This window comes from Malus domestica, chromosome 03 (assembly GCF_042453785.1).
Source record: "Malus domestica chromosome 03, GDT2T_hap1".
Taxonomy (NCBI): domain Eukaryota; kingdom Viridiplantae; phylum Streptophyta; class Magnoliopsida; order Rosales; family Rosaceae; genus Malus; species Malus domestica.
Genome location: NC_091663.1, coordinates 28,805,401 through 28,828,647, shown reverse-complemented (window position 1 = coordinate 28,828,647; position 23,247 = coordinate 28,805,401). Strand labels below are relative to the sequence as shown.

At 40.6% G+C, this 23,247-nt stretch overlaps 4 protein-coding genes across 4 annotated transcripts; all 4 read left to right on the top strand.

Moving 5' to 3' along the window:
* Window positions 1-1,289: 1,289 nt before the first annotated feature.
* LOC139194787 (uncharacterized) lies at window positions 1,290-1,745 on the top strand. The gene has a single exon (XM_070819702.1). The coding sequence runs from the start codon at window positions 1,290-1,292 to the stop codon at window positions 1,743-1,745; it is 456 nt and encodes a 151-aa protein (XP_070675803.1).
* Window positions 1,746-13,333: 11,588 nt separating this feature from the next.
* Window positions 13,334-17,812, top strand: LOC103429434 (calcium/calmodulin-regulated receptor-like kinase 1). The gene is made up of 8 exons (XM_008367586.4): window positions 13,334-13,581; window positions 14,469-14,833; window positions 15,561-15,714; window positions 15,991-16,117; window positions 16,247-16,332; window positions 16,449-16,520; window positions 16,730-16,933; window positions 17,200-17,812. The coding sequence occupies exons 2-8, from the start codon at window positions 14,520-14,522 to the stop codon at window positions 17,530-17,532; spliced, it is 1,290 nt and encodes a 429-aa protein (XP_008365808.3). The 5' UTR covers window positions 13,334-13,581; window positions 14,469-14,519; the 3' UTR covers window positions 17,533-17,812.
* A 615-nt stretch (window positions 17,813-18,427) lies between these two features.
* Window positions 18,428-20,886, top strand: LOC103429424 (large ribosomal subunit protein uL24c). Its single transcript, XM_008367578.4, has 4 exons — window positions 18,428-18,628; window positions 19,728-19,766; window positions 20,190-20,420; window positions 20,520-20,886. The coding sequence occupies exons 1-4, from the start codon at window positions 18,524-18,526 to the stop codon at window positions 20,721-20,723; spliced, it is 579 nt and encodes a 192-aa protein (XP_008365800.1). The 5' UTR covers window positions 18,428-18,523; the 3' UTR covers window positions 20,724-20,886.
* Window positions 20,887-21,674: 788 nt separating this feature from the next.
* LOC103429415 (NADPH-dependent aldehyde reductase-like protein, chloroplastic) lies at window positions 21,675-22,981 on the top strand. The gene has a single exon (XM_008367569.4). It carries the CDS (start codon window positions 22,006-22,008, stop codon window positions 22,807-22,809), a length of 804 nt encoding a protein of 267 aa, XP_008365791.1. The 5' UTR covers window positions 21,675-22,005; the 3' UTR covers window positions 22,810-22,981.
* The last annotated feature ends 266 nt before the right edge of the window (window positions 22,982-23,247 follow it).

Below are 23,247 nucleotides of genomic sequence, written 5' to 3'. Positions count from 1 at the left end.
AGTAGGGTGAGTTATGGAGAAGAAACTGGGGCAGCAAGCAATAACAAAAAGGTTGCATGTTGCAGAGGCAAAGAGGAAGAGGAAAAAAAATAGAACAAAAAGAAAGGCAAGGCAGCAACGTTAGGGAAGGAAGAAAAGAGAGAAGGAAATCTTGGCATTCTCTTCTCTCGGTTTTATCTTCTCAAACTCATGTCTTTCTTTTGGTTTTATTTGAGAATTATTTGTAACTAAATTTTTAGAAGTTAGGGGCTGTTTTAAAGCCCCGAATATGATTGCAAGTTTGTTATGACATTTCACTTAAATTACTTTTATGAATGGATGAAAATTGGTTCACTACTTGTCTCATTGATGATTCTTTATGTGTTTTCTACGGATGCATACTTACTAAGCATATCTAGGATTCTAATGCTATGAATATGTGTGTGCCTGCCCTTATCGAATGAGGACCTACATATATGTGCTAGAGTAATACTTGTTAATTGCGATTAACATGTGAACTAATTTCTAGGATAAGTAAGACAACGCTAGTACTTATGATGCCTTATGATGACTCAAACTCTTTTCATTCTTAATGATTTCTACTAGTTAAATCTATGAACATGCCATTCTAGATTGCATGCTAGGGACTAAGTTAAGTTGAAAACGTCATTCTCCTAACATACTAAATAAGAAAAAGTAATAGGTTGAGTTCTAACATTGAGCCAACTTGAGCATCTTCATCCGAAAATAAAAGAAATTTGAATGAAACATAACATGGTTGAATGATTATTTGGTGGTGGATAACAATTCCCCTAACTCGTTTTTCTTAATTTGTGAACTACTGAAAATTTGTTTATGTCCTGTTTTTCTTCGATTTAATTTAAATATCAAATCAACTCCAAAAATCCCAAAAATTTGTGTATGTGTGGCTCTGTGTATCTAGTGTCTTCATATAAAATTTCGTAGACTTTAGATAAGTTTAATTTGGTCTAATATTTACTTTTCGATGGTTGGTTAGTAGGGACAGTAGCCCAATTTTTGTGACATTTTAAGTAGTTAGATAAAACAATCTTCTGCGGGAAAAACCCTTATTTTCATATGCTATAATTGACAAATCTTAGTTTTAATAAGGAAAATCAATGGGACATTTGTGTGCTACTTTGTGGTGTACTTTTAATCTTATCAGCAGGTTACCGTTCACAGATGAGATCGAGCAGACGGAGCCGCTGTGAAAGTTCAGCCCGCCACATTTCACCTTATTCAAAGGAGATGAAGATTTGGACATGCACCTGATGCACTACCGAAGTGCCATGACCCTCTACCCTAACAACGACGCACTCATGTGCAAGATCTTTTCCATGACGCTCTATGGCAAGGCGCAAGACTGGTTCCACACCCTGCCGCCACGATCAATCCGGAACTTTAACGAACTTTCCTTGATTTTCACCAAGGAATATTCATCCTACCACTCGATCAAAAAGAAGTCTAACCACCTCTTCAACATGAAGAATGACCCGAATGAGTCACTCTGCATTTACGTCAAGAGGTTCAAGGCGAAGAAGGTAAAGATCATCGAATGCAATAACAGCATTGCATGCTTAGCCTTTCGAAATGGGCTTCCAGCAGATCACCCACTTTTTAGAGAATTGATCATGGGTGAGAACTTGGCCCTGATAGACTCTTATGATTTGGCAAAAAAGCACTCCCTCTGGAATAAGGCCAATCGCTCTCAAAAGCTGCCTGAGCAGCTGCGCAAAGACGCATAGCCAACTCAGAAGAAGGCGAGCGATAAACCGCTCAACGACAAAAATAAGCCAGGAAACATATAGAAGGATCAATCCCAGACAAATGGAGGTACAGAGCTCAAGATGTGCACCAAGTTATCAGTCTCGATCAACCAGATCCTTCGTGACCTCAAGGAAAAACCGTGGTTCAAGTCGCTGTCACCCATAAAAGGAGACCCCTCCAAGATGAACCAAACAAAGTACTGCGCATTCCACAAAGGTCCCGAACACACAACCAATGACTGCACAACATGGAGGAAGTACCTTGAGCAACTCGTGAAGGAAGGCAAATACGACCAGTATGTCGATAAGCCAACTGCCCGGCCTAGGCGAAAAGTAGACATCAATGCCATACCTCTAGCCAAGACAATTCGAATCAACAAAATCTTTGTCGAATCAGAGCATTTGGGGGCCACCAACAATTTCAAGAAGAACAAGATCCAGTAAGCGAGATCGATCTTTCAGGTTCAAGCCATAGATGTAGTACCTGGACTAATCGTCAGCTTCACCAAGCAGGACGCGGATGAAGTAGACTTTCCCCATGACAACGCCTTGGTGATTTCTATTCAACTGGCCCACGCCATCGTTAACAGAATTATGGTAGAGAATGACAGCTCAGTCAATATCATATAACTATCAGTCATCCAGAAGATGGGCCTGGAAAGCACGATAAAATACAAAGCAGAGGTTTTGATCGAATTCAACAGACTTAACTCAACTACCATAGGCACCATCACGTTCGACGTAACCAGCCCACCGATTGTCTCATCACAGACCTTCATGATCTTCAGCGACTCATCTCCCCATAATGGGATATTGGGCCGACCCTGGCTAATGAAGATTGGAGCTATGACCTCAATTGAGTACCAGGAAATATGATTTCGCATCCTGGGATGAGCAGTTGGAGAGATCAAAAGCGATCAGGCCATGTCCAGAAGATGTACTGTACAAGTTTTGAATAAGTCAAAGAAGAAGTTTTTCACCCCAGTAGTAGTAGTTGAAGCACAGAAAAATGATTCTACCTCCGTCAGATAGTAATCACAGCAGGCGGGTCAAGAAGATGGTGTCAAGGTTGATAATGCCCTGGCAGATGAATTAGGATGGAAACTCGGAGATGACGCCAAACACATCTCCCTTGACCCTAAGCAACGATCAGACTACACAAAATGCACATCCAAAAAAGATCTAAGCGATCTTGGATATGAAGTCTCCCACCACTCTAAAGGAGATCCAAGGTTTGACCTGATAAGCAGCTGCACTCGATTGATTCCTCTCGTGACCTACTGACCGATGCAAGTTTTTTTCAAGCCGATCAGGACACACAACGAGACAAATGGAATGACGAAGTGTGAGAACGCATTATAGGACTTGAAGAAGTACCTTACATCACCTCCCCTACTATCTAAACCAGAAGCAGCGGAGGACTTATGCATCTACATGGCGATATCTAAAGCAACAATAAGCTTTACCCTTGTACGAGAAGAGCTGGAGGCCCGACTATCTGTATTCCACAGTTCAAAATCTCTTATCGATGGGGAAACCAAATACCCGAAAATCAAAACTTTGATTTTGGCGTTAGTTGTTGCAACCTGGAAGCCTAAACCGTACCTTCAGACATACACAGTCATCATCATGATGAGATGTTCTGCACAATCTAAACGCATGACGTTAAAGAAGCAAAAACTGGCGAACATTTCGATGAGCGTAGCAACTCAGCCTAGAAATGCCCCAGAGGCAGCCGAGTACACCGTAGCCTTATCAGCCCGATCTACAAGAGATTTCTGGCACTTGCACGTTGACGTATCATCCAACTACTAGGGATCGAGAACAGGCCTAGTTCTCACTACCTGGATAGTTAAATGCTCGAGCAAGCCATCACTCTGAGATTCAAGGCGTCAAACAACAAAGCAGAGTATGAAGCCCTACCAGCAAGTCTCTGATTGGTGAAAGACCTAGCAGTGAAGAAGCTCGCGATCTATTTCGATTCCTAGCTGATCACCAACCAAACCTGAGGGGAGTATGCAGCGAAACATCCAAGGATAACCCGATACCTCGAGAAGGTACGATAGAAGCTAGCAACATTCCAGGCATTCACACTCACTTAGGTTCCACGAGTAGAAAATGTCTATGCAGATGCACTAGCAGGCATAGGCTCTGCCTTAGACCATCAACTCTGGCACTTAATCCAAGTCGAGTATTTGGAAAAACTTAGCATAGATGAGGAACCAACAGTTGAGGTGGCGTAGATCAACACAACTCTGAGTTGGCAAGATCCGATCATCAACTACATAGTCAATGGAATGCTCCATATAGATAGACTGGGGTCCAGAATGCTCCAGATGAAGGCAGCACACTACTACATGCGGAACGGCATGCTCGTTCGCAGTTCATTTTTAGGACCACATCTCCACTGCCTATTGCATCCCGACAACCTAAAGATTCTTAGCTCAATCCATAAATGCGTATGTGAAAACCACTCAGGAGGCCGCTCTTTGGCGCAAAAAGCTCTTAATGTTGGCTATTATTGGCTAACCACGCATCAAGACGCCAATGAGTATATACAAATATGCGACAGCTGCCAGCACTTCAAGCATGTGTCTGCACTACCTGCTAGTGAACTCCACCAGCAGAAGAGCCATTGGCCATTCATGTAGTGGGCGATTGACCTGGTAAGACCAATGTCGCATGCCACTAGGGGCAGAGGCATGATCATCAGAGTTACTAACTATTTCACCAAATAGGTCGAAGCTGAACCCATGACTACAACTACCCAGACGAACATAAAACGCTTCATATGGAAGAACATCATCTGCTGCTTCGGCATCCCGCACTCCATCATCACCGACAATGGACTGCAATTTGTAAGCAAAGTTATTCGAAAAATATGGCTTTAAGCAACACATGTCCACGCCCCAGTATCCGCAGGGTAATGGGTAGGTCGATGCGCCCAACAAGACCATCCTCGACTGCCTTAAGAAGTCCATCTCAGACAACAAGGGCAAGTGGCTAGATGAGCTCCCCAATGTTTTATGGGCATATCACACCACCAAGAGATGAGCAATTGGTGAAACTCGATTCTCCCTAGCATATGGCTTTGAGGCAATAATTCATCCTAATGTCATAGTGTTAAGCATCAGCACTGTATTGCCGAATTTAGAGTAGAACGAGAAGAAGATGGCCATAAACTTAGACCTGACAGAGGAAGAGCGGAAAAAGGTTATCACCCACATTGCGACATATCAACAATAGCTCATCTCCAACTATAACAAGATGGCAAAGATCCAGCAATTCCAGCCAGGAAACTAAGTCCTCAGAAAAGCCTTCATCACCACCCAACATGAAAGCTCCAAAAAGATGGCTCACACCTGGAAAGGTCAGTACAAAATCATCCGAGTGGGCAGATGGCAGCTACACCCTCACCACCATGAGCGACCAAGATATCGAAAAGTAGTGGAATGTCTACAACCAGAGAAAGTACTACGTGTTACCTCACACTGTTCCTTGGACCTTGTTCAAGACAAATAAAGTTCGAAGACTTAAGCAGCTCGACTAACAGGACCTCGCACGTCAATGATTATCAGTTGTTATGCCATTGCTGCCTACCAGCAAAGTTAATAAATTTCTCTATTCTCAATGAAGATCGAATGAATTATTCACAAGCTTGGGCAGAATGCATAAACAAACTGACCACCCCTATGACAAGCAGAAGATGCCCCTACCCTTGCAGACATGGCTTATGCTCTCCCAATCAAGAGAGGGTAAACTAATCTGAAATATCCAAACGTGGATGGGTAGTATGACTACTTAGTTTTCCCTGAATGCAGAAACTACCTGAGTCGGATGACTCCCATTGGCTAAGATAGTTCTTCCCCTGGAATATAATTAGCTGACTGAAAGATTCAATTTTACGGGATCCCAGGTCTCTAACCGGAAAAGACACTAAGTGCCCATGACTTGACATGCAAGTCTTCATGAACGTAGCTTAGTTTTAAAGTGTTGCAATACTAGTTAAGTGACTTGCGAAAGCAAGTTACAACTCGGAAAGATATAGCCTCTGAGGCGCGATTCCACCTGCACCTCACACCTAAAACGCCTCTGAAAGTCAGGGACAACGCCTGAAGTGGTCATGTAGGTCATTTACTTCTGTAAGTAAGATGTCCGACCGACGGCTCGATGACTGGCAGCCTAAGGTAATCCGTAAGATGAGACTTACACCTGCTATGACTACGTGGACTCGTCTGCTTATTTAAAAGCAGTGCTTCTGGCTGACGGTCTACGATATAAGTTTTGCAGGGACTAAGCCGAAATATACAACTATAGGGGCCTCATGAATTTCCTTTGCTTTCTACTAGAAGTAAGTGTCCGGTTCCATAAGTTAAAAATTTCGCAGCACACCCTAGGAGGGCAAAAGCTCAAGAAGCCACCAAAATCGAGGTACAACTATAACAGCTACGTGGATCTCCCTTGCTTTCTACAAGAAGCGAGTGTCTAACCAACAGCTCTATAAGTTAAAAATTTTGTAGCACACCCCTGAAGGGTCAAAGCTCAAAAAGCCACTAAAGCCGAAGTACGACTATAACAGCTACGTGGATATCCTCTGCTTTCTACAAGAAGCAAGTGTCTGGCCGACAGCTCTATAAGTTAAAAACTTCACAACATGCCTCGAGATGGCCAAAGCTTGAAAAGCCATTCAAAGCCGAAATATGACTATAGTAGCTATGCGGACTCTTCTGCTTTCTATGAGAAGCACGAGTCAGACCACCGACACTATAAGCTAAAAGTTTCCCATTACTCCCAGGGAGGGCTAAGGCTCGTGAAGCCATTCAAAGTCGAGATCCGCAACTATAGTAACTACGCGAACTCACCTGCTTCCTACAGAGGAGACGAGTTTGGCCGCCGACTCTATAAGTTAGAAATCTTGCATTTTTTTCCTCTTATAGGTAAAGCTCTTGGAGCCCCGAAGATGAAACTAAAACCTAAGTGATGACGTGAGATCGACTGCTTCATTGGGGCAGTTCACCCAGCCGACCGTCCTAGGATAAAGTTTTGCAAAAAATATGGCAAAAGAGAAAGATGAAGCAAAACAAGGAAAGCTGTTTATTAAATTTCTAGCAAATTGATAAATCAGCTCGAAGGCCAATAAAGTTCAAATAAAGCATAACAAAAAGGAAAATAAGAACATTCCTAAGTCTAAGAAAAAAGACTACTCCTCAGTAGCTTGCGTAACCACTGGTCCCTCGACTGTTATGCCTTCATCAGCCGCATCATTCTTAGCATCCAAAGCTTTCATCAACTCATCCTTAACCACCCCTGCCCATACTACTTGACCCTTAGCTGCTCCACCAAAGGTAGCCTCAAACGAGAAATCAAGCAGATCAACTGGAGAAATGGAGAGAGTCTCCAAGTCCTTCTAGGAAAACTCATAGTCTGACGACATGCCGTGAAAATAGTTTACATAGCCAAGCTTGTAGAAATCGACCTAACAAAAAGCATGCGCCACTGCGTGACCAGCTTTCTTAACACATCCCAGACCGGCTTTGCCATAGCATGATATTGTCCGCTTTGGGCCCTAACCACGCCCTTATTGTTTTGTTTCTAGGAACTTACATGAGAACTTCCCAATGGAGAAAGTCTCCAAGTCCTTCTCGGAAAACTCATAGTCTGACGACATGCCGTGAAAATAGTTTACATAGCCAAGCTTGTAGAAATCGACTTGACAAGAAGCAAGCGCCACTGCGTGACCAGCTTTCTTAACACATCCCAGACCGGCTTCGCCATAGCATGATATTGTCCACTTTGGGCCCTAACCACGCCCTTATGGTTTTGTTTCTAGGAACTTACATAAGAACTTCCCAATGGGTCTCTCATCCTAAGAATGCTCTCGCCCGAACTCGCTTAACTTCGGAGTTCCAATAGAATCTGAAGCCAATAAGTTCCCAAAATGCCTCGTGTTATAGGGAAGGGAGCATGTACATGTAAGGCACATCACCCCCTTTCCGTTGGGCGATGTGGGATGTTACAATCCACCCCTCTTTGGGGCCCGACGTCTTCGTCGACACACTCTCACCACACGACAGAGTGGCTTTGATACCATTCTGTCACATCCCAGATCGGCTCCACCGTAACACAATTTGTCCGCTTTGAGCCCCAGCCACGCCCTCACGGTTTTATTTCTGGGAGCTCACATGAGAACTTCCCAGTGGGTCACCCATCCTGGAAATACTCTCGTTTGAATTCGTTTAACTTCGAAGTTCTAATGGAATCCGAAGCCAATGAATTCCTAAAATGCCTTGTGTTATAGGGAGAAGAGTATGTACATATAAGGCACATCACCCCCTCTCCGTTGGTTGATATAAGATGTTACATTTCTCATTCTTCAGCTGCACATTCTCTTGAACAAGCCCAATATAAGCACCATTGCAGCTTATCCAGTTCCTTTCTCAGGTTCTCGCTAGCATACAGTGCACCTTACATATCTATTTCCTTAGACTCAAGCTTACTAGCAACCTCCTTGAGACGAGACACTTCAGCATGCATAAAGACAAGCTCTTCGTCCTTGGCAAAATAAGTAGATCGTAGCTTCGAATTGACACATTCAAGGTCATTGACCACAAGAGAAACACGTTAGACTTTCTTCTTTATGCTTCTAACATCGTCTGAGTCACATTAAGCTTAGCCTTCAAATGGGTGACCTCCTGATGAGCGATCTCCAACTGTATAGAAGTGGGGGTAGAGACATAAGACCCATTCTTAGCACACTTGAAAGCATCATAATCAACGCACACAGACTTAGTTGCAAGGATCAAAGTCTTATGCATTGTAGCAATCAGGGAGGACCTCCTCGAGTAGGCAAGACGCTTTGCAAACAAGTTTGAGCGGATAACAACTTTCCCGACATTGTCAATGAACTTGGCGCATACATCAACATCCTCAAGCAGGTTAGTCTTCAACAGTGGACAAACCTTAAGAAACTCTTCAGCCTCAAACTCGGTGGATCTTTCACAACTGCCTATTCGAGCAGACTTCCCCTTCTCAGCAGAAAAATCAGTCGCAACGGAAGAAGAAACAGACCCAGGTGCCACCTTAGTAGTAAAATCCACCTTCCCGCTCTTCATAGCAACAAGTCTCTTAGAAGTTGAACCGGACTTAGCTTCCGACGGTCGCTTCGACACAAACCCGAACACTGGGGGCACTACCGAACCTTTTCGCCAGGCAAGCCATTTAACAATGGATGTGGTCATCTTCAGAGCAGTAGGTTTTACAGGTTCAGGCTCAACGGAATTTTTCGTCCCCTTTGGAGAAGTCAGATCAATGACAAGCCTCTCAGCAGCAAACGAGCCCCCATAAACAGCAGAAGAAATCTTTGGCTTCTTCTCAACCCAAGGCTCACAAGCAAGTGAGGAAAATCTTTTATTTCCACCCTCATTAGCAGTAGGCTCTACAACAGTGATCGGACGAGCAAACGCCTCATCCTTTATCAGTTTTATCTTTTCCCTCGGAAGCAGCTCGTCTTTCTCCTAACAAAGATGATTAAGCAGCCAGTGCCACTCATGGTACTCAGTAGGAATGCCCAAGGCGATGTGCACTTTCTTCATATTAGCCGAAGTTCTTGAAGTTGAGCCAAATTCTGAATCTACACAAAGTAAGAATGACAATTAGTAAGCTGAAGTCATGGAGCAGCTCAACAAAAAATTCAAGTAGGCCAGGAATGAAGCAGTTTACTTACCAATGACAAAGACGGTTGGGACACGCAGCTTAGGAGAAAAGTCAGACTCCTACTCTCCACTAACCTCCAAGGTGTCTCTCACACACTCATGATCACCTTTGCAGGAAGCATCAAGCAGTCTATGACGAGATCTCAGCTACCCTACACCTTATTTATGGCCAATTTCGAATAAGTACCAGAACTCATTTATGGTCAAGCCAAGATCAAAGAACCTGTTTAAGTTCGAAAACCCTACCATTGCACGAACTACATTCGGGGAGCACTGAGCATGTGTGCATTTCATAGAGCATATCACCTCCTGGAAAAGATGTGGCATGAGAAAAGTAAATCCCAACATGAAGTAATACAGATGGAATTTAATAGCCTTCTTCCTAGGAATGGTGCCTTCACCGTATAGTTCATGGCCGCTATCATCTTTCACCCGCTTGATGCGAACCCTTAATGGAATCGCATGCTTGTACAAGCCTCAAGAAAATCCTGAAACAGCTGATCGGAATTGATCTTGACATGCGCAGCCTTGAAATAGCCCACCTTGCCGGAGGAACCACCTTGACGATACAAAGGTGGAAGATATTCGTCACTTTTGCGATCGGAGGAAGACATCTCAAAGTCCCTACAAAATGTACGAAGGAAAATATTTAGAAAGTAGCTCAAAAAATAAAATAAAAATTAAAAAAGACCGCGAGCCTAGCACCTCTGCACCAAGCCACATAGCCCTCACACTCTCTCTCAACACTAGCCCAAGTTGTAGGAGCCCAACAACAAGCCAAGCCCCATGGTCCAAACCAGGCTCTCCCTCTCTCTCATGCCCAGTGCTCCACGGCACGGCCTAAAAAGCCACAGGACCATAAAAGGCCCAAGGCCACACAACTCAACACGCCAGCAAGAGACCCAACCCATACCGGTCTCTCTTTCCTTCATCTCTCACCTGCACGGACCTGTGCCTAGCAGCTTTGAAGGTCCGGCCTCCCCGCGCCCCAGCGCGCCTATCTTTTTGGCTTGAACTGAGCTAAGCCATTGGCCCACGCCAGCCGACTCCCTTGCTGCACCACCGTGGTAACCCTGTCATGCGTCTCACACATCCTCGGCCCCCACCGAGCCAATTTTTCAAGTCCCAAGATTCCCAAAAAATTCAAGAAAAGGAAAATTCAAATTTTCTTACGTTTGGTGTGGCACGGAGAAGAAGAACAACAATGAGAGACGACTCTTTACAAGAGCAAGAGAATAAGAAAGCTAAGGAAGGGGGAAGAAAAATTTCTTCTGGCTTCTCTTCTTTGTTGGAATGATGATTGCTCTCTAAATTTATTTAATCCCCTGCTTAAGGCAAAATTAAATAGTTATTGGGGGCAATTGGTTTCTTTTTCGTAGAAGAAGTCTATCTCGAAATCAAGAAAGGAGATCAAGTTCAAATTGAGAAACAACTCTACAAGCCCATGCGACTTAGGATTTCTACAGCTACTGCCCTTTTTCCTATGTGCAGCTCAGCAGGTGTGAGGGTATTTGTGGAGCCAAAAATAATCCCAAAAATTCTAGAGGCGACAAGTGGACTTTTGCTCAAGAAAGACAAGATTGCCCTCAATAAATAGGCAGGTTCCTCAAGTACTCCCACGTGCAGCTCACATCCCTAAAGGTCCCAGCAGCTGAATATGACTGCCTACAGCTCACATGCCCTTGGCAGGGAAAAGTCAAATCATGAAAGATAAGGATTAATTACCCAAATCATTCCCAATTGAAGATTGACTCCAATCGAGTAATCCATATTTAAATCAATTAAGGATAATTACTCCATTATCTCTAGATATTATTTCCTATTTAATATCTTGAGAATATTTCTCCATAATCCTTGGCCAATAGGATGCCGCCATGTGTAGGGTAAAACCCTAACACTATGGTCGGCCCTCTCCCCTATATATACAACATATTCTACCAAATTTCAGGAGCTTTGGCTACACTAAAAAAGCCCTAAACACTTTACTCTCTCTCAGAGAAATTGACTTAGGCATTGGAGATCTATTAGCCTAACCCCCCCCCCCCCACCTCGTGGGTGCATGAGGCTTAGGTCCTTGATCAAAGGTTATGGTTGTTTTGCAGGTGTATTTTCGTTAAGACTGAAGACAGCGGAAATTTACGTCGACACCGTCATCTTAACTTTGGGAGGAACAATGGCCTACTATAATGTATCCCACAAAGTAGAAAATTGGTTGCAAGAGGATGAAGAAGATGAAGATAGAGAGGGAGGAAGGATCCACTACTGAGCCACATAATAGGCACTTTTAACGGTAAATTTGCCCTTTTTATCATAGTGCATCAATACAACTTTAACACCTTATTAATGGTTTGGACTGACACCCTAGGTAACATATTCAAATAAAAAACAAGTCGTCGATAACTTACGTTAACAACCTACGAAGTATACCTCTAAAACGAAATCTATTTGATTTACTGCTTAAATTGACAACTCGACAACATAATATTCAAAGTTGTATTTTACCTAAAACTAGAATAAAATCTTTTTGATCATGGTCTTTCCAGCCGCCCCAAAGGGCGGCTCTTCTCCCGTCCTTTATGGCGCCTTCTTCGCCTTTGGTGGTGGCTACTCTACCCTTTGTGGCGCCAACTCTCCTTCCCCAAGTTGAACTTTCTTCTCTCCCACTCCTCTGCCTCCTCCATCAAAATCTTCTGCCCTGTCAACCCAAGCTTTGTTGTCCGTTGCTTTTCCCTTACATCCCCCACTCCCTTGGGCTTGCACTCCCATACTCATCCCAGATATGACATGGCATTCCTGCCTTGCCCCAAATCACATGCTCAATGACTCTCCAGTATGCCAAAGTTTTTCTTTGCTACAGATCTCTCTAGTATTCACCACGTACCTCCTCTCTTCCCCATCTCTCTCAACCACACTTTAGTGGGTTGTAGAATTATGCCTCAACAGATTTTGGATCCCAGGATCATATTGTATTTTATTTTTCGACATATTATGTGCGTGAATATATCCTCATTTTGGCATGATTGCTCTTTTCCTTGTCTTCAGACTTGTTTTTACGATGGCAATGTTTCTTTTCCTTGTCTTACTTGTTTTTACGATGGCAACAGTTTTTGCAATCGCGTCGACTATGTAGGGTTTGATATATTTTATTTTTTGTCAAACGATAAATTTTGTTAGATTAGATGTTAAATTAGCAACCGAAGTTCGACACATTTCTACCACTATAGTAATAGTGGCCACTTGTAGGGTTTGATGTATTTTGAGCTACTACTTTTTTTTATTTTGCCAAACAATAGATTTGTTAGATTAGGCCGTCATGCAAAAACTCAACACATTTCCACCACTACAGTAAAGTGTCACTTGTAGGGTTTGATGTATTTTGAGCTTCTACTTTTTATTTTATTTTGCCAAACAATAGATTTGTTAGATTAGGGAGCCGACGATATTTGAACCCACATTATGGTGCAACGACAACGCTCTTCTCCACCACTGTAGTAAACTGCCACTTGCAAACTTTTTGTTTTGGACTTAATAAAATGCATTCTCATTAAAAGGGTGATATGGGCTGATGTATCTTTCTTTTTGCTATTTGTATTTGGGGCATTTTTAATTCTTTAATAAAATGCATTCTCATTAAAAGAAGGAAACTGTTATTAACATTCCAAAAATCTCATTCTATACTCCTCATAAATGTATATTTCTTTTTAATTATAGAAAATTTAAAGTACCAAATAATATTTTTGTAATACTAATAACAATCCCCTAAAAGAAAATGTTATATTTTACCTATTTTGTTTTGTAGAAAACCCGAAATCCCAAGAAGTACATTTATAGGGAGTCGGGAGACGCGTTTCTTTTACCTTATTTCCAGCGGCGACTCACGGAATTTAAAAAGCAAGCAAAACATACCATTTACTACTCACTCTTTCCTTCTGTCTGTATTTGCTTCCATTACTTTCACACGCCAACTTGTTTTTCTCCAACTATTTTTTCATCATCGCACATATCACCCTTTGAATCTCTCTCAAATCTCAAACCATTTGGTTTCACTTTTACTTGTTTTCCATACTCCTGCAGAACATGTAACTGTTTCTCTGCATATACAGGTAATACCCAAAGCTGTACGTCGAACACTATGGTTTGATTTCTTCTTTTTGTTTTTGTTTTGATTTTTTAATGCTTAATTTCTGTTGTTTTTGGTTTCCTGGTCATGATCTGTTGGTGGGTTTCTCTTGAATCTCTGTTTGGTTGCTGAGAAAATTAGTTTGAGTTGAATAAAAGGAAAGAAAAGTGGAAAAACTCTAACTTGGTCCCATATACTTGCATTTGGCTTTGCGGGTTTTTTTTTTCTTCTAAAAATTATGTACTTTCTTTTGCTTATTTTCTGAGCAACCAAACAGAGCATTATTGCGTTTGTGACTGACCCAATTTCTTAGATTGTCGACTATCTGGAAATTTTCATTGGTAGCATCTATTGGTATCATATAGGATCTCAGTTTAATTTGATTTGGTTAAATGCTAGGCAGATCAAGTAATTGTTTTTCACTATAGTTTGCTAAACATAGACAGTTAGACTGCTGAATTTTGCTTTTTCCCACTTTAATTAAGCTTTTATTTTGATTGAAAACTGTTGGGTTTTTATTCCATCGTGCCCCAGAAAATAAATTCAGATAAAAGATTAATACCAACTGTTATTTTTCTCTTATTACTGTTACAAGGGTTTTAAATTCATAAATAGTAGAATTAGTCAATGCTTATTCAATGTTAGTTTCCTGTCCAAAATTGGAAATGGAACCTAGAATAGTATACCAGAATGTTCTCTTTTGAACAATTTGGAGTTTGTATTTGATTATTTTGATTGCCATGAATTTCAAACAAATTGTTTGGAATCAACCTCACAACTTTGAAGTTCATGACGTTGATATCTTAGTAGGCTATAAACAAGTGGCGCCTTCTTTTGTTTTTGCTAAGTTATCAGATTGGCATTTTTCAGGTCTTTTAATGGGATGGATAATTGACCAGACAGTAAAGTATAGTTGAGAAGATGAAGGCCGAGCCAGTTGTGCTTATTGTTGGATTATCTATAGGGGTAGTGATTGGAGTGCTTTTGGCAATTTCTGGATTCTTCTGCATTAGGTACCATAGGAGGCGCTTGCAGATAGGGAATAGCAGTTCTCGGAGGGCAGCAACTATTCCTATTCGTGCTAATGGTGCTGACTCTTGTACTATATTGTCAGACTCGACACTTGGTCCGGATTCGCCTGTAAGATCTGGACAGAATGGTAAATCCTTCTGGCATGAAGGATTTAAGAAGAGTAATGTAGTCTCAATGTCTGGAATTCCCGAGTATTCTTACAAGTAATGTTTCCAGAAAACCTATTCCTCTCATGTACCTTACTTCTTGATTTAGAATCTTACATGATTGTCTTTCTATCATATCCTATATCATTATCCGTGATGAGAATGTTTGGTATGATTGATTCAGAACTCTGCATGTACGAATCCTAAATTACCTAGCATTGGCACTTTTGAAAACAGGCACCATTTCTATCCTGTTTATGGGAAATATGGTACATTCTATCTTTAGAATGTTAGTGATAATATGAATTGACTAACCGGTAATCGCTAAATAATGAGCCTGCATGCTTATTCTAAACATTTGAACGCCAGATAATCAATCTATGTGAATAGGGTGGATAGCTTGAATTCTTATCAGCGGAATGGTAATTTGATATGCATGTAAAACACAGATACAACACAATCACAAAGGCTTTATATGCCTAGATATTTACTGTGGTTTGCTTCAACTGTTATGTGAGATACCAAATGCTGTACATCTATAATTGCAAAATTGATAAGCTAGGTCCACACCATATTGTATTCTCGTAAGATGATACACACTGGTAAATAATCCGCCTGATTCATCATGAAATTTTTGGTGTGTCTTTCTTCCAAAGTCTTAACTGCTTAGTACTCCTTAATATATTATTCTTTTTAAAAGAGATGCAACTTATTTTGCACACTTAAGGCCTCGATCTTCTTTCCCATTTGGTTTATTAATTTTTTGTTAATGGGGTTCATACAGGGATCTGCAGAAAGCAACATATAACTTTACAACATTGATAGGGCAAGGTGCATTTGGTCCTGTGTACAAAGCTCAGATGTCAACAGGTGAGACTGTCGCTGTTAAAGTGCTTGCAACTGATTCTACGCAAGGGGAGAAAGAATTCCAGACAGAGGTAGTGATTGTTTAATGGTTAATAATTTACTAGTTATATGCCCCGATTATGAGTTATTGATTAATGGTATAAATTTATCGGAAATGTGTTTAAAAGTTTGGGAGCTTGGTGAAATATAAGAAAGTTAATCCACTTACAGATATTTTCAGGAGATTTGTTTTTGGAGAATTTGGAAAATCATAAACATGCTTAATGTCATGTAATAGTTTTCCTTTTTAAGTTAATCCACTTCGTCTGTTGTAGTCCCTCACATTCGTTCTTTTCTTTCCCCTTCAGGTTAAGCTATTGGGAAGGTTGCATCACCGAAACCTCGTGAACTTAATTGGATATTGTGCAGAGAAAGGCCAACATATGCTTATATATGTCTACATGAGTAAAGGCAGTTTGGCCTCTCATTTATATAGTAAGATGGCTGTCAACTTCAAATTGTTCATTTTAATATAATATATTAGATTTATCACACAGTATGAACTCCAGTTGATATGCATATATAAGATCGTTACCTGAGAATAGCATGGTTTTCTTTACGTAGGTGAAAAGCATGAGCCATTGAGCTGGGATTTGAGAGTTCTAATAGCTCTAGACGTAGCAAGGGGCTTGGAGTATCTTCATGATGGAGTAAGTAAATCGTATTGTGTGACACAGAAAATTTCATCTCTGCCTGGGTATGCCTGCACATGGTTTTATTCATGCCAAAGGTGTTTACTCATCTATTTTGCACTTTTTTACTTCAGGCAGTTCCTCCTGTAATACACCGTGATATTAAATCATCCAATATTCTGTTGGACCAATCCATGAGAGCTAGGGTATGTCTTCCAACTTTTCTATAATTGTTTCCAACTGCAGATTCTGAAATAATATCGTGTGGTGTGAAGAGGAAATATTTGATTTACTTCCTTTCCAAATATTGAAAATTTTCTTGCTTTTTGGATTTTCGCTTAATATATGTAGTTAAAACAATAAAAGGTTAGGCTTCCAATTGAGATATTATAGAGGGTTATGTTGGATCAAGCAGGTTGCTGATTTTGGACTTTCAAGAGAAGAAATGGTGGATAAACATGCAGCTAATATTAGGGGAACTTTTGGTTATCTTGATCCTGAATATATATCTACAAGGAATTTCACCAAGAAAAGTGACGTTTACAGCTATGGAGTTTTGCTCTTTGAGCTCATAGCTGCAAGAAATCCTCAACAGGGTTTAATGGAATATGTTGAACTTGTAAGAAATCTCTCTCTCTCTCTCTCTCACACACACACTGCATATGCGCACTTATCATGCACACTCACACACAGAGGTTATCCAAAATAAACAGGAAACTGGAACACAAGGAATTCCGATATTGAAGTAATCTGACCCTGTGACAACATGGAACCTAAGAACATAGTAGACTACCATATACTATTTTTGCAGATGTACTTGTCCACTTGAATCCCAATAGTGCTGTTTACTTTGCACATCAAATGATATTTCTGTATGAAAAATAGGCTGCGATGAATACAGAGGGGAAACTTGGGTGGGAAGAAATTGTGGATTCGCGTCTTAATGGGAGTTTCCATGTGCAAGAGCTCAACGAAATGGCAGCTCTGGCATATAAATGTGTCAGTCGTGCACCCAAAAAAAGACCTTCCATGAGAGACATCGTACAAGTGCTATCGCGGATGCTCAAAATGAGGCACAACAGGAATCATGTGAAATCCTTGTCATCTGTAACGGATGAAGGCACAACTGACGTGAACCAACCAGAAACCAGAATCCAAATGACCGAACACCACAGAGAGGAGTCTGTGGACAGCCTAGCCGATACCTATGAAGTATAGACGCTGGCTTCCCCATTTTTTCTTTTTTTTTTTTCTTTCTTATTTCTTGGTTTTTCGGGTTTGCTTTTTTGATACATGTGCAGTCCTTGGGCTTAGAACTAGTGGATTTCGAGTAGTTAATATTTCTGGTCGAATGACACTGGTTTTCGGTTCAACATTCGACCCTGTTACATATCCATTTCTCTCTTCCTCCCTGTTTTACTCAGATGACAGATTTCTAGATTTATGCATCATACTTTACAATGGAAATGAAGGAAAAGTTGATACGCTTTTGAACTTATTTCCCATTATTTTCAGTGTTTGCATAATTTATAATTTTTGTTTCTTATTGGAAGCAAACCTTCCACCAACAAAAAAGAAAAAAGAAAAAAAAGTTGGGAACAACCGATGATTGTGCTATAATGGCAAAATAATACTGCACTTCCGTTCTCTTTATGCACTTCTTTTTTTATTTTAGTTTCTTTTTCTTACAAATCTTCAGACAAAGAAAAAAGAATGCGGAAATCATTCCCGTTCTAATATACATGGTTAAGTTTTGGGTGTCCAAAGACGACTCTATGTCCACAAAATCACTCTAGTTTGGTACGTTGGACTTTTTCAAAATAAATAATCAGTCACATTACTTTTAAAATAAATTATTATTGACACTCTAAGATCTAAGTGTACACTTCTCATATTAGAGTATTTTTCTTTCTAAATATCGAAATTTTGAAGTATTTAAGTACATTTTTAGAATGCTAATAACAATTATTCAAATCCAATATTAACGGCCGAAGAGATTTACGAATCCGGTCACAGTCGTTATTCCGACCAGCCCACCAAAATTTGGGCTGGGCTTTACCCTCCATGCATATGTCAGCTTACCACAAAACCCACCAAAAGACCAGCTACGCCGTCGTTTGATCCCAATCCAATCCTATTGTAAATTTACACTCTCTCTGTCTCTCTGTATTATCCATTTCGCAGTCACATTCATAGCCAAGCAACGAAAATGGCAGCCATGGCTGCACTTCAGAGCTCCATGACCTCTCTTTCTCTCTCCTCTAACTCCTTCCTCGGCCAACGCCTCTTCCCCCCAACTCTTTACCCTGTCCCGGTACGTTTTACTTTCTCCCCCAATTCTTATATCAAATATAAAATATTTACATATACCTCTATATATGCATGTATTTTGCTGCATTTAAGTTCTTTGCCTGTAACAGTGAAGTGGGTTTTGCTTAAACTGAACACTCTTTGTTACAGTGATTTCTGCAAATTGATGTGATTTTATTTTTCTTTGTGGAATTGAATTCCTCTATTAATATGCAAAAATGGGGGTTCTACAAATAGGTGAAGTGAAAAGGAGATTGATAAATTTTAATGTATTTGAAGTATTTGAAGAAACTGCACCTCCTTTGGTTATGGTTCTGACATTGTTTGAAGTGAATAAAAAACAGATGAAGGAATTGGTTGAACAGTTTTAGTGGTAAACGAAGGTTTCCGGTAGAATATTTCGAATTTGTGATGGATATAAGAAATTAAGAACACAATTTTGTGTATAAGATTTAGAAATAGGGCCTTTAAGTACTTTGTTTCTTAATAACTTCTGATACAATTTCTGTATTTTATCCCCACTACCTAATAATGACAATGTGCTAATGCCCTAATCAATGATTTGGGGTTTTCCGGGTTTATAAGTAGCCCTATATTAGTGGATAATAATGTTTATACTTGATTTCATTGACATAAGACTGAGTTGTATGAAATGAACGTTTAGCTGGAGTGAGCTTTCGGTTTACATAGTCATAAGCGGGGCTTTCTGAACTCTACATACTGATCGTGACACACATATCGGTTCATTCTGTTAGAATAATTTCATTTCTTTTCAGAGTTTTTGTGTTAACGCCTCCAATAGATGGGATCTCGTAAAGTTTTTCACTAAACGTGTCATGTTGAATTTTGATACTATATTTTAATTTTACTAACAAGTTTCTTAAAAAGAATCTGATATGTTTTCCAAGCCTGTAATTCTGCATGGATTTTCTTTTATGTTTTGTTCTTTCTTGTCATCTCAAAGAAACAAAATTTGATACCGTCAAGGTGATGGTAATTGTTTTTATGCCATTCACATTGTAGTTTGAGTTTGAATTACTCTGATCACTGGGTGGACAAAAGAGAAACATTCGTAACAATTTATCTGCTTGTTTTGTGCGCAGGCCAAGTTAACAGTAAAGCCTTGCCTCATCGTCGTGAAGGTTAGTATCACGAGTCCTATCTATTTTCTCTGCCTATACTATCAGAATCTGATGCATGTATAGTTGAATTGCTAACTTACTAGCTTCTAGAAAGTGATGCTTCTGCTTGTTTGTAGCTGGATAATATGAAGGCAATCTTCAAGCATGTAATTTGATTTGTAATATCTGCTGACACGCACCACTAAGTGGGATATTCTGACAGTAATCACAAAGAAGGCGTTTCATTGCAACTATTTCACGATTGGGGTGGAGAGTCTTTTATCTTGATATGCTGGCTAAACCAAGAAAACGTTATTTCAATTTCTGGTTTGCATAATTTAGTATCTTTTTCTTTTTAAAAAGCTGTTTTTGGTAAATGGGATATGATGTAGCATATTAGGGCTGTTCATCTCCTGAAGTATTGCTTTTTTCGTCGTCTGGCAGCTCAAAAGATGGGAGCGGAAGGAATGCAAGCCAAACAGCCTTCCAGTTTTGCACAAAATGCATGTTAAGGTTGGGGATACAGTGAAAGTCATATCGGGACATGAAAAGGGTAAAACTGGAGAGGTAACAAAGATCTTTAAGCACAATAGCACCGTGATAGTGAAGGAAATAAACTTGAAGACGAAGCATATGAAGAGCAGGGAAGAGGGAGAACCAGGACAGATTCTTAAGGTTCCTTTTCTTTCGTGAACCTTGGAGCCGTCAACTTTTGTTTCCTTGCTTGCTAGTTTCATTTAATTACAAATAAACATTTTAAGTTTCATATTCCAGGTAGAAGGAGCTATACACAGCTCGAACGTGATGCTTTTCTCGAAAGAAAAGAATGTAGCAAGTCGGGTGGGTCATAAAATTCTGGAAAATGGACAACGAGTTCGCTACCTCATCAAAACTGGTGAAATAATAGATAGCACCGAGAACTGGAAAAAATTGAAGGAAGAAAAAAAGAAAACTGAAGAAGCCGTCACTGCTGCGTAAGGATCCAAATCTTGCCTGAACGCGCTGTAGATTAGAAACTCCGGATGTATTAATATCATTTTGTAAGTTTGTATTTGGTTTCTCTTGAATGATGCACAGCAGCTGAGTGATATAAATTTGTTTATCTGTGTTGGTTGAATGCGAAATTAGAATGTTGATCGTCCTCCAAAACGTGCAAGTTATCTTTTGAATGCATTGAGACTGAGCACGCCGGACTTGGTCATTTGGAACACAGATTTGTCATGAGGGATTGTTCTTCATGCACTCTATACGTTTGGTGCCTAGGATTATGTAGGATTGGAGATAACTCGGTAGATTCAATATTGTAGAAAGAAGTGGAGCTAATTTCCAAATTTGGCAAAGTTGAAGGTAGCAGATGGATTGAGATTGGGAGAGTTAAGTTTCATTCGTCTAAAGAGCTCGTCTGGTTAGTGTTTTTAAATGATTGAAAGCATTTTTAGAAAAAATGTTTTTTGGGTTTTACTCTCGTAATATTTTCAATACGGCTTATATGTTGATTAAATGGTCTCAACTTTTATTAATTCTTTACACATATGATTTTGACATTATAATATTACCAATTAGCATTGGCGGACCCATTAAGAGGCGGGATGGGTCAGCTGACCCTCCCAACTTTGGCAAATCTCTATACAAGACATGAGTGCTGTCCCTTTTAAGCTTAGAATTGTCCTTGATGTATGCCCTTTAACTGCTCGATGAAATGCCTCGATGAACATTGGGCAGGGCAAGGCATTATGGGCAGCGCGCAACTGATCATTAACTATTTTTGTGTAGAAATTTGTGAACTAAATCTCATTTTATAATTATTTGAAACACTTCACCTGATGTACCATCTCAAGAGTTATTATAAAAATATATTACGTGGGCCTTGTACACTGGGTACGACCTATTCTTAAAGAATAATGCTAGAGAAACCAAATGATGTGGTTGTTGTTAATTAACGTACTTATTTTTTATTAGTGACATATCATTCGGTTTACAAATTTAATTTGAAATTTAATCTACTTAATATTATCCATTCTTAAATAATTAGCACAAAACGTCACGCCACATATGATCCGCCTCTGTCACTGTCACGTAGATAAACAAATCAACATTTGATATGTGTAACTTTAGTGTTTGGTGTTTAGAGCGTACAGAAAAATTAGTTTTGGTGACGCTTATGTAAGTGCTGACGCATCATCCCTTTGAAAAATCCAACGATTTGCATACCAAATAATAATATATTATCTCCATAATCACCATCCCAGATCCCTAAGTCATGGCTGAACACTGCTCTTCCTCTTCCCTTTCCCCTTCCCTGCCCCTCAACGGCCGCGTAGCCATCGTAACCGGCGGTTCGCGCGGCATCGGCCGTGCCATTGCAGCTCACCTCCACTCCCTCGGCGCAAAGGTCGTTGTCAATTACGCTTCATCAAACTCAGCGCAAGCAGATCAATTAGTCTCGGAGCTCAACCAGACAACCCCAAAATCGCAAGCGATTGCGGTCCGAGCAGACGTCTCGGACCCGGATCAGGTGAAGCAGCTCTTCGACAAAGCCGAGCAAGAATTCGGGACCCAACTCGACATCGTCGTGAACAGCGCGGGGGTTTTGGATCCCAAATATCCCAGCGTGGCCAATACGGCGGTGAAGGACTGGGACAACACATTCAATGTCAACACCAAAGGGGCGTTTTTGGTTTCTAGGGAAGCAGCGAAGAGAGTCAAGCGCGGCGGCGGCGGGAGAATTATTATGATAACGTCGTCGGTCGTCGGGGGGCTTATGCCTGGGTACGCAGCCTATGCGGCCTCCAAGGCGGCGGTGGAGACGATGGTAAAGATTTTGGCCAAGGAGCTCAAGGGCACTGGAATAACTGCGAATTGCGTTGCGCCGGGGCCGGTGGCGACGGAGTTGTTCTTTGCCGGGAAGAGTGAGGAGATGGTTAAGAGGCTTGAGGATGCTTGCCCTCTGGGTCGATTGGGCGAGCCCAAGGATGTGTCTGGGATTGTGGGGTTTTTAGCGGCGGATGCAGGCGAGTGGGTCAATGGTCAGGTCATTCGGATCAACGGTGGATTTTTCATTTGATCAACTCTAGCATTTTGTGTTTATTTGCTGTCTAGATAAGAAATAGAAAAATTGTCCGCGCACTGCTGCCGGTTTTGGTAACAAAAAAGATGGCAAGAAACTCAACGAAATATTTTTAGCACCATATTAAATTTGTAGAACTGGATTCAGCTTGAACACATAAATTGATTCAGCTTGGGATTTCGAATCACCTAAAAAAAACAAAAAATGAGAAAGTTATGAAAAATGTGATCGTCTCAAAGTACTATATATGTGTGAAATTGTGTTATATATTTATCATTAAAATATGCCACCAATTAACTTGTGATTTTTTGTTGTAAGGTCAGACCAACTTATTATACTAAACTCAAAACAGACTGAATCTGGCATCGAGTTTGAATTTCAAACCTCGCTTGAACTTGGCTTGTAGAATAAGCAAGTCAAACGTAGCTCAAGTTT

Bases quoted from the DNA above. Each gene is read 5' to 3' on its own strand.
- LOC139194787 (XM_070819702.1), top strand. From the start codon at position 1,290: ATGACCCTCTACCCTAACAACGACGCACTCATGTGCAAGATCTTTTCC.
- LOC103429434 (XM_008367586.4), top strand. From the start codon at position 14,520: ATGAAGGCCGAGCCAGTTGTGCTTATTGTTGGATTATCTATAGGGGTA. The intron at 16,333-16,448 runs GTAAGTAAATCG...TTTTTACTTCAG, and splicing joins TGGAGTATCTTCATGATGGA to GCAGTTCCTCCTGTAATACA. The intron at 16,521-16,729 runs GTATGTCTTCCA...TGGATCAAGCAG, and splicing joins ACCAATCCATGAGAGCTAGG to GTTGCTGATTTTGGACTTTC.
- LOC103429424 (XM_008367578.4), top strand. From the start codon at position 18,524: ATGGCAGCCATGGCTGCACTTCAGAGCTCCATGACCTCTCTTTCTCTC. The intron at 19,767-20,189 runs GTTAGTATCACG...GTCGTCTGGCAG, and splicing joins CTTGCCTCATCGTCGTGAAG to CTCAAAAGATGGGAGCGGAA. The intron at 20,421-20,519 runs GTTCCTTTTCTT...TTCATATTCCAG, and splicing joins AACCAGGACAGATTCTTAAG to GTAGAAGGAGCTATACACAG.
- LOC103429415 (XM_008367569.4), top strand. From the start codon at position 22,006: ATGGCTGAACACTGCTCTTCCTCTTCCCTTTCCCCTTCCCTGCCCCTC.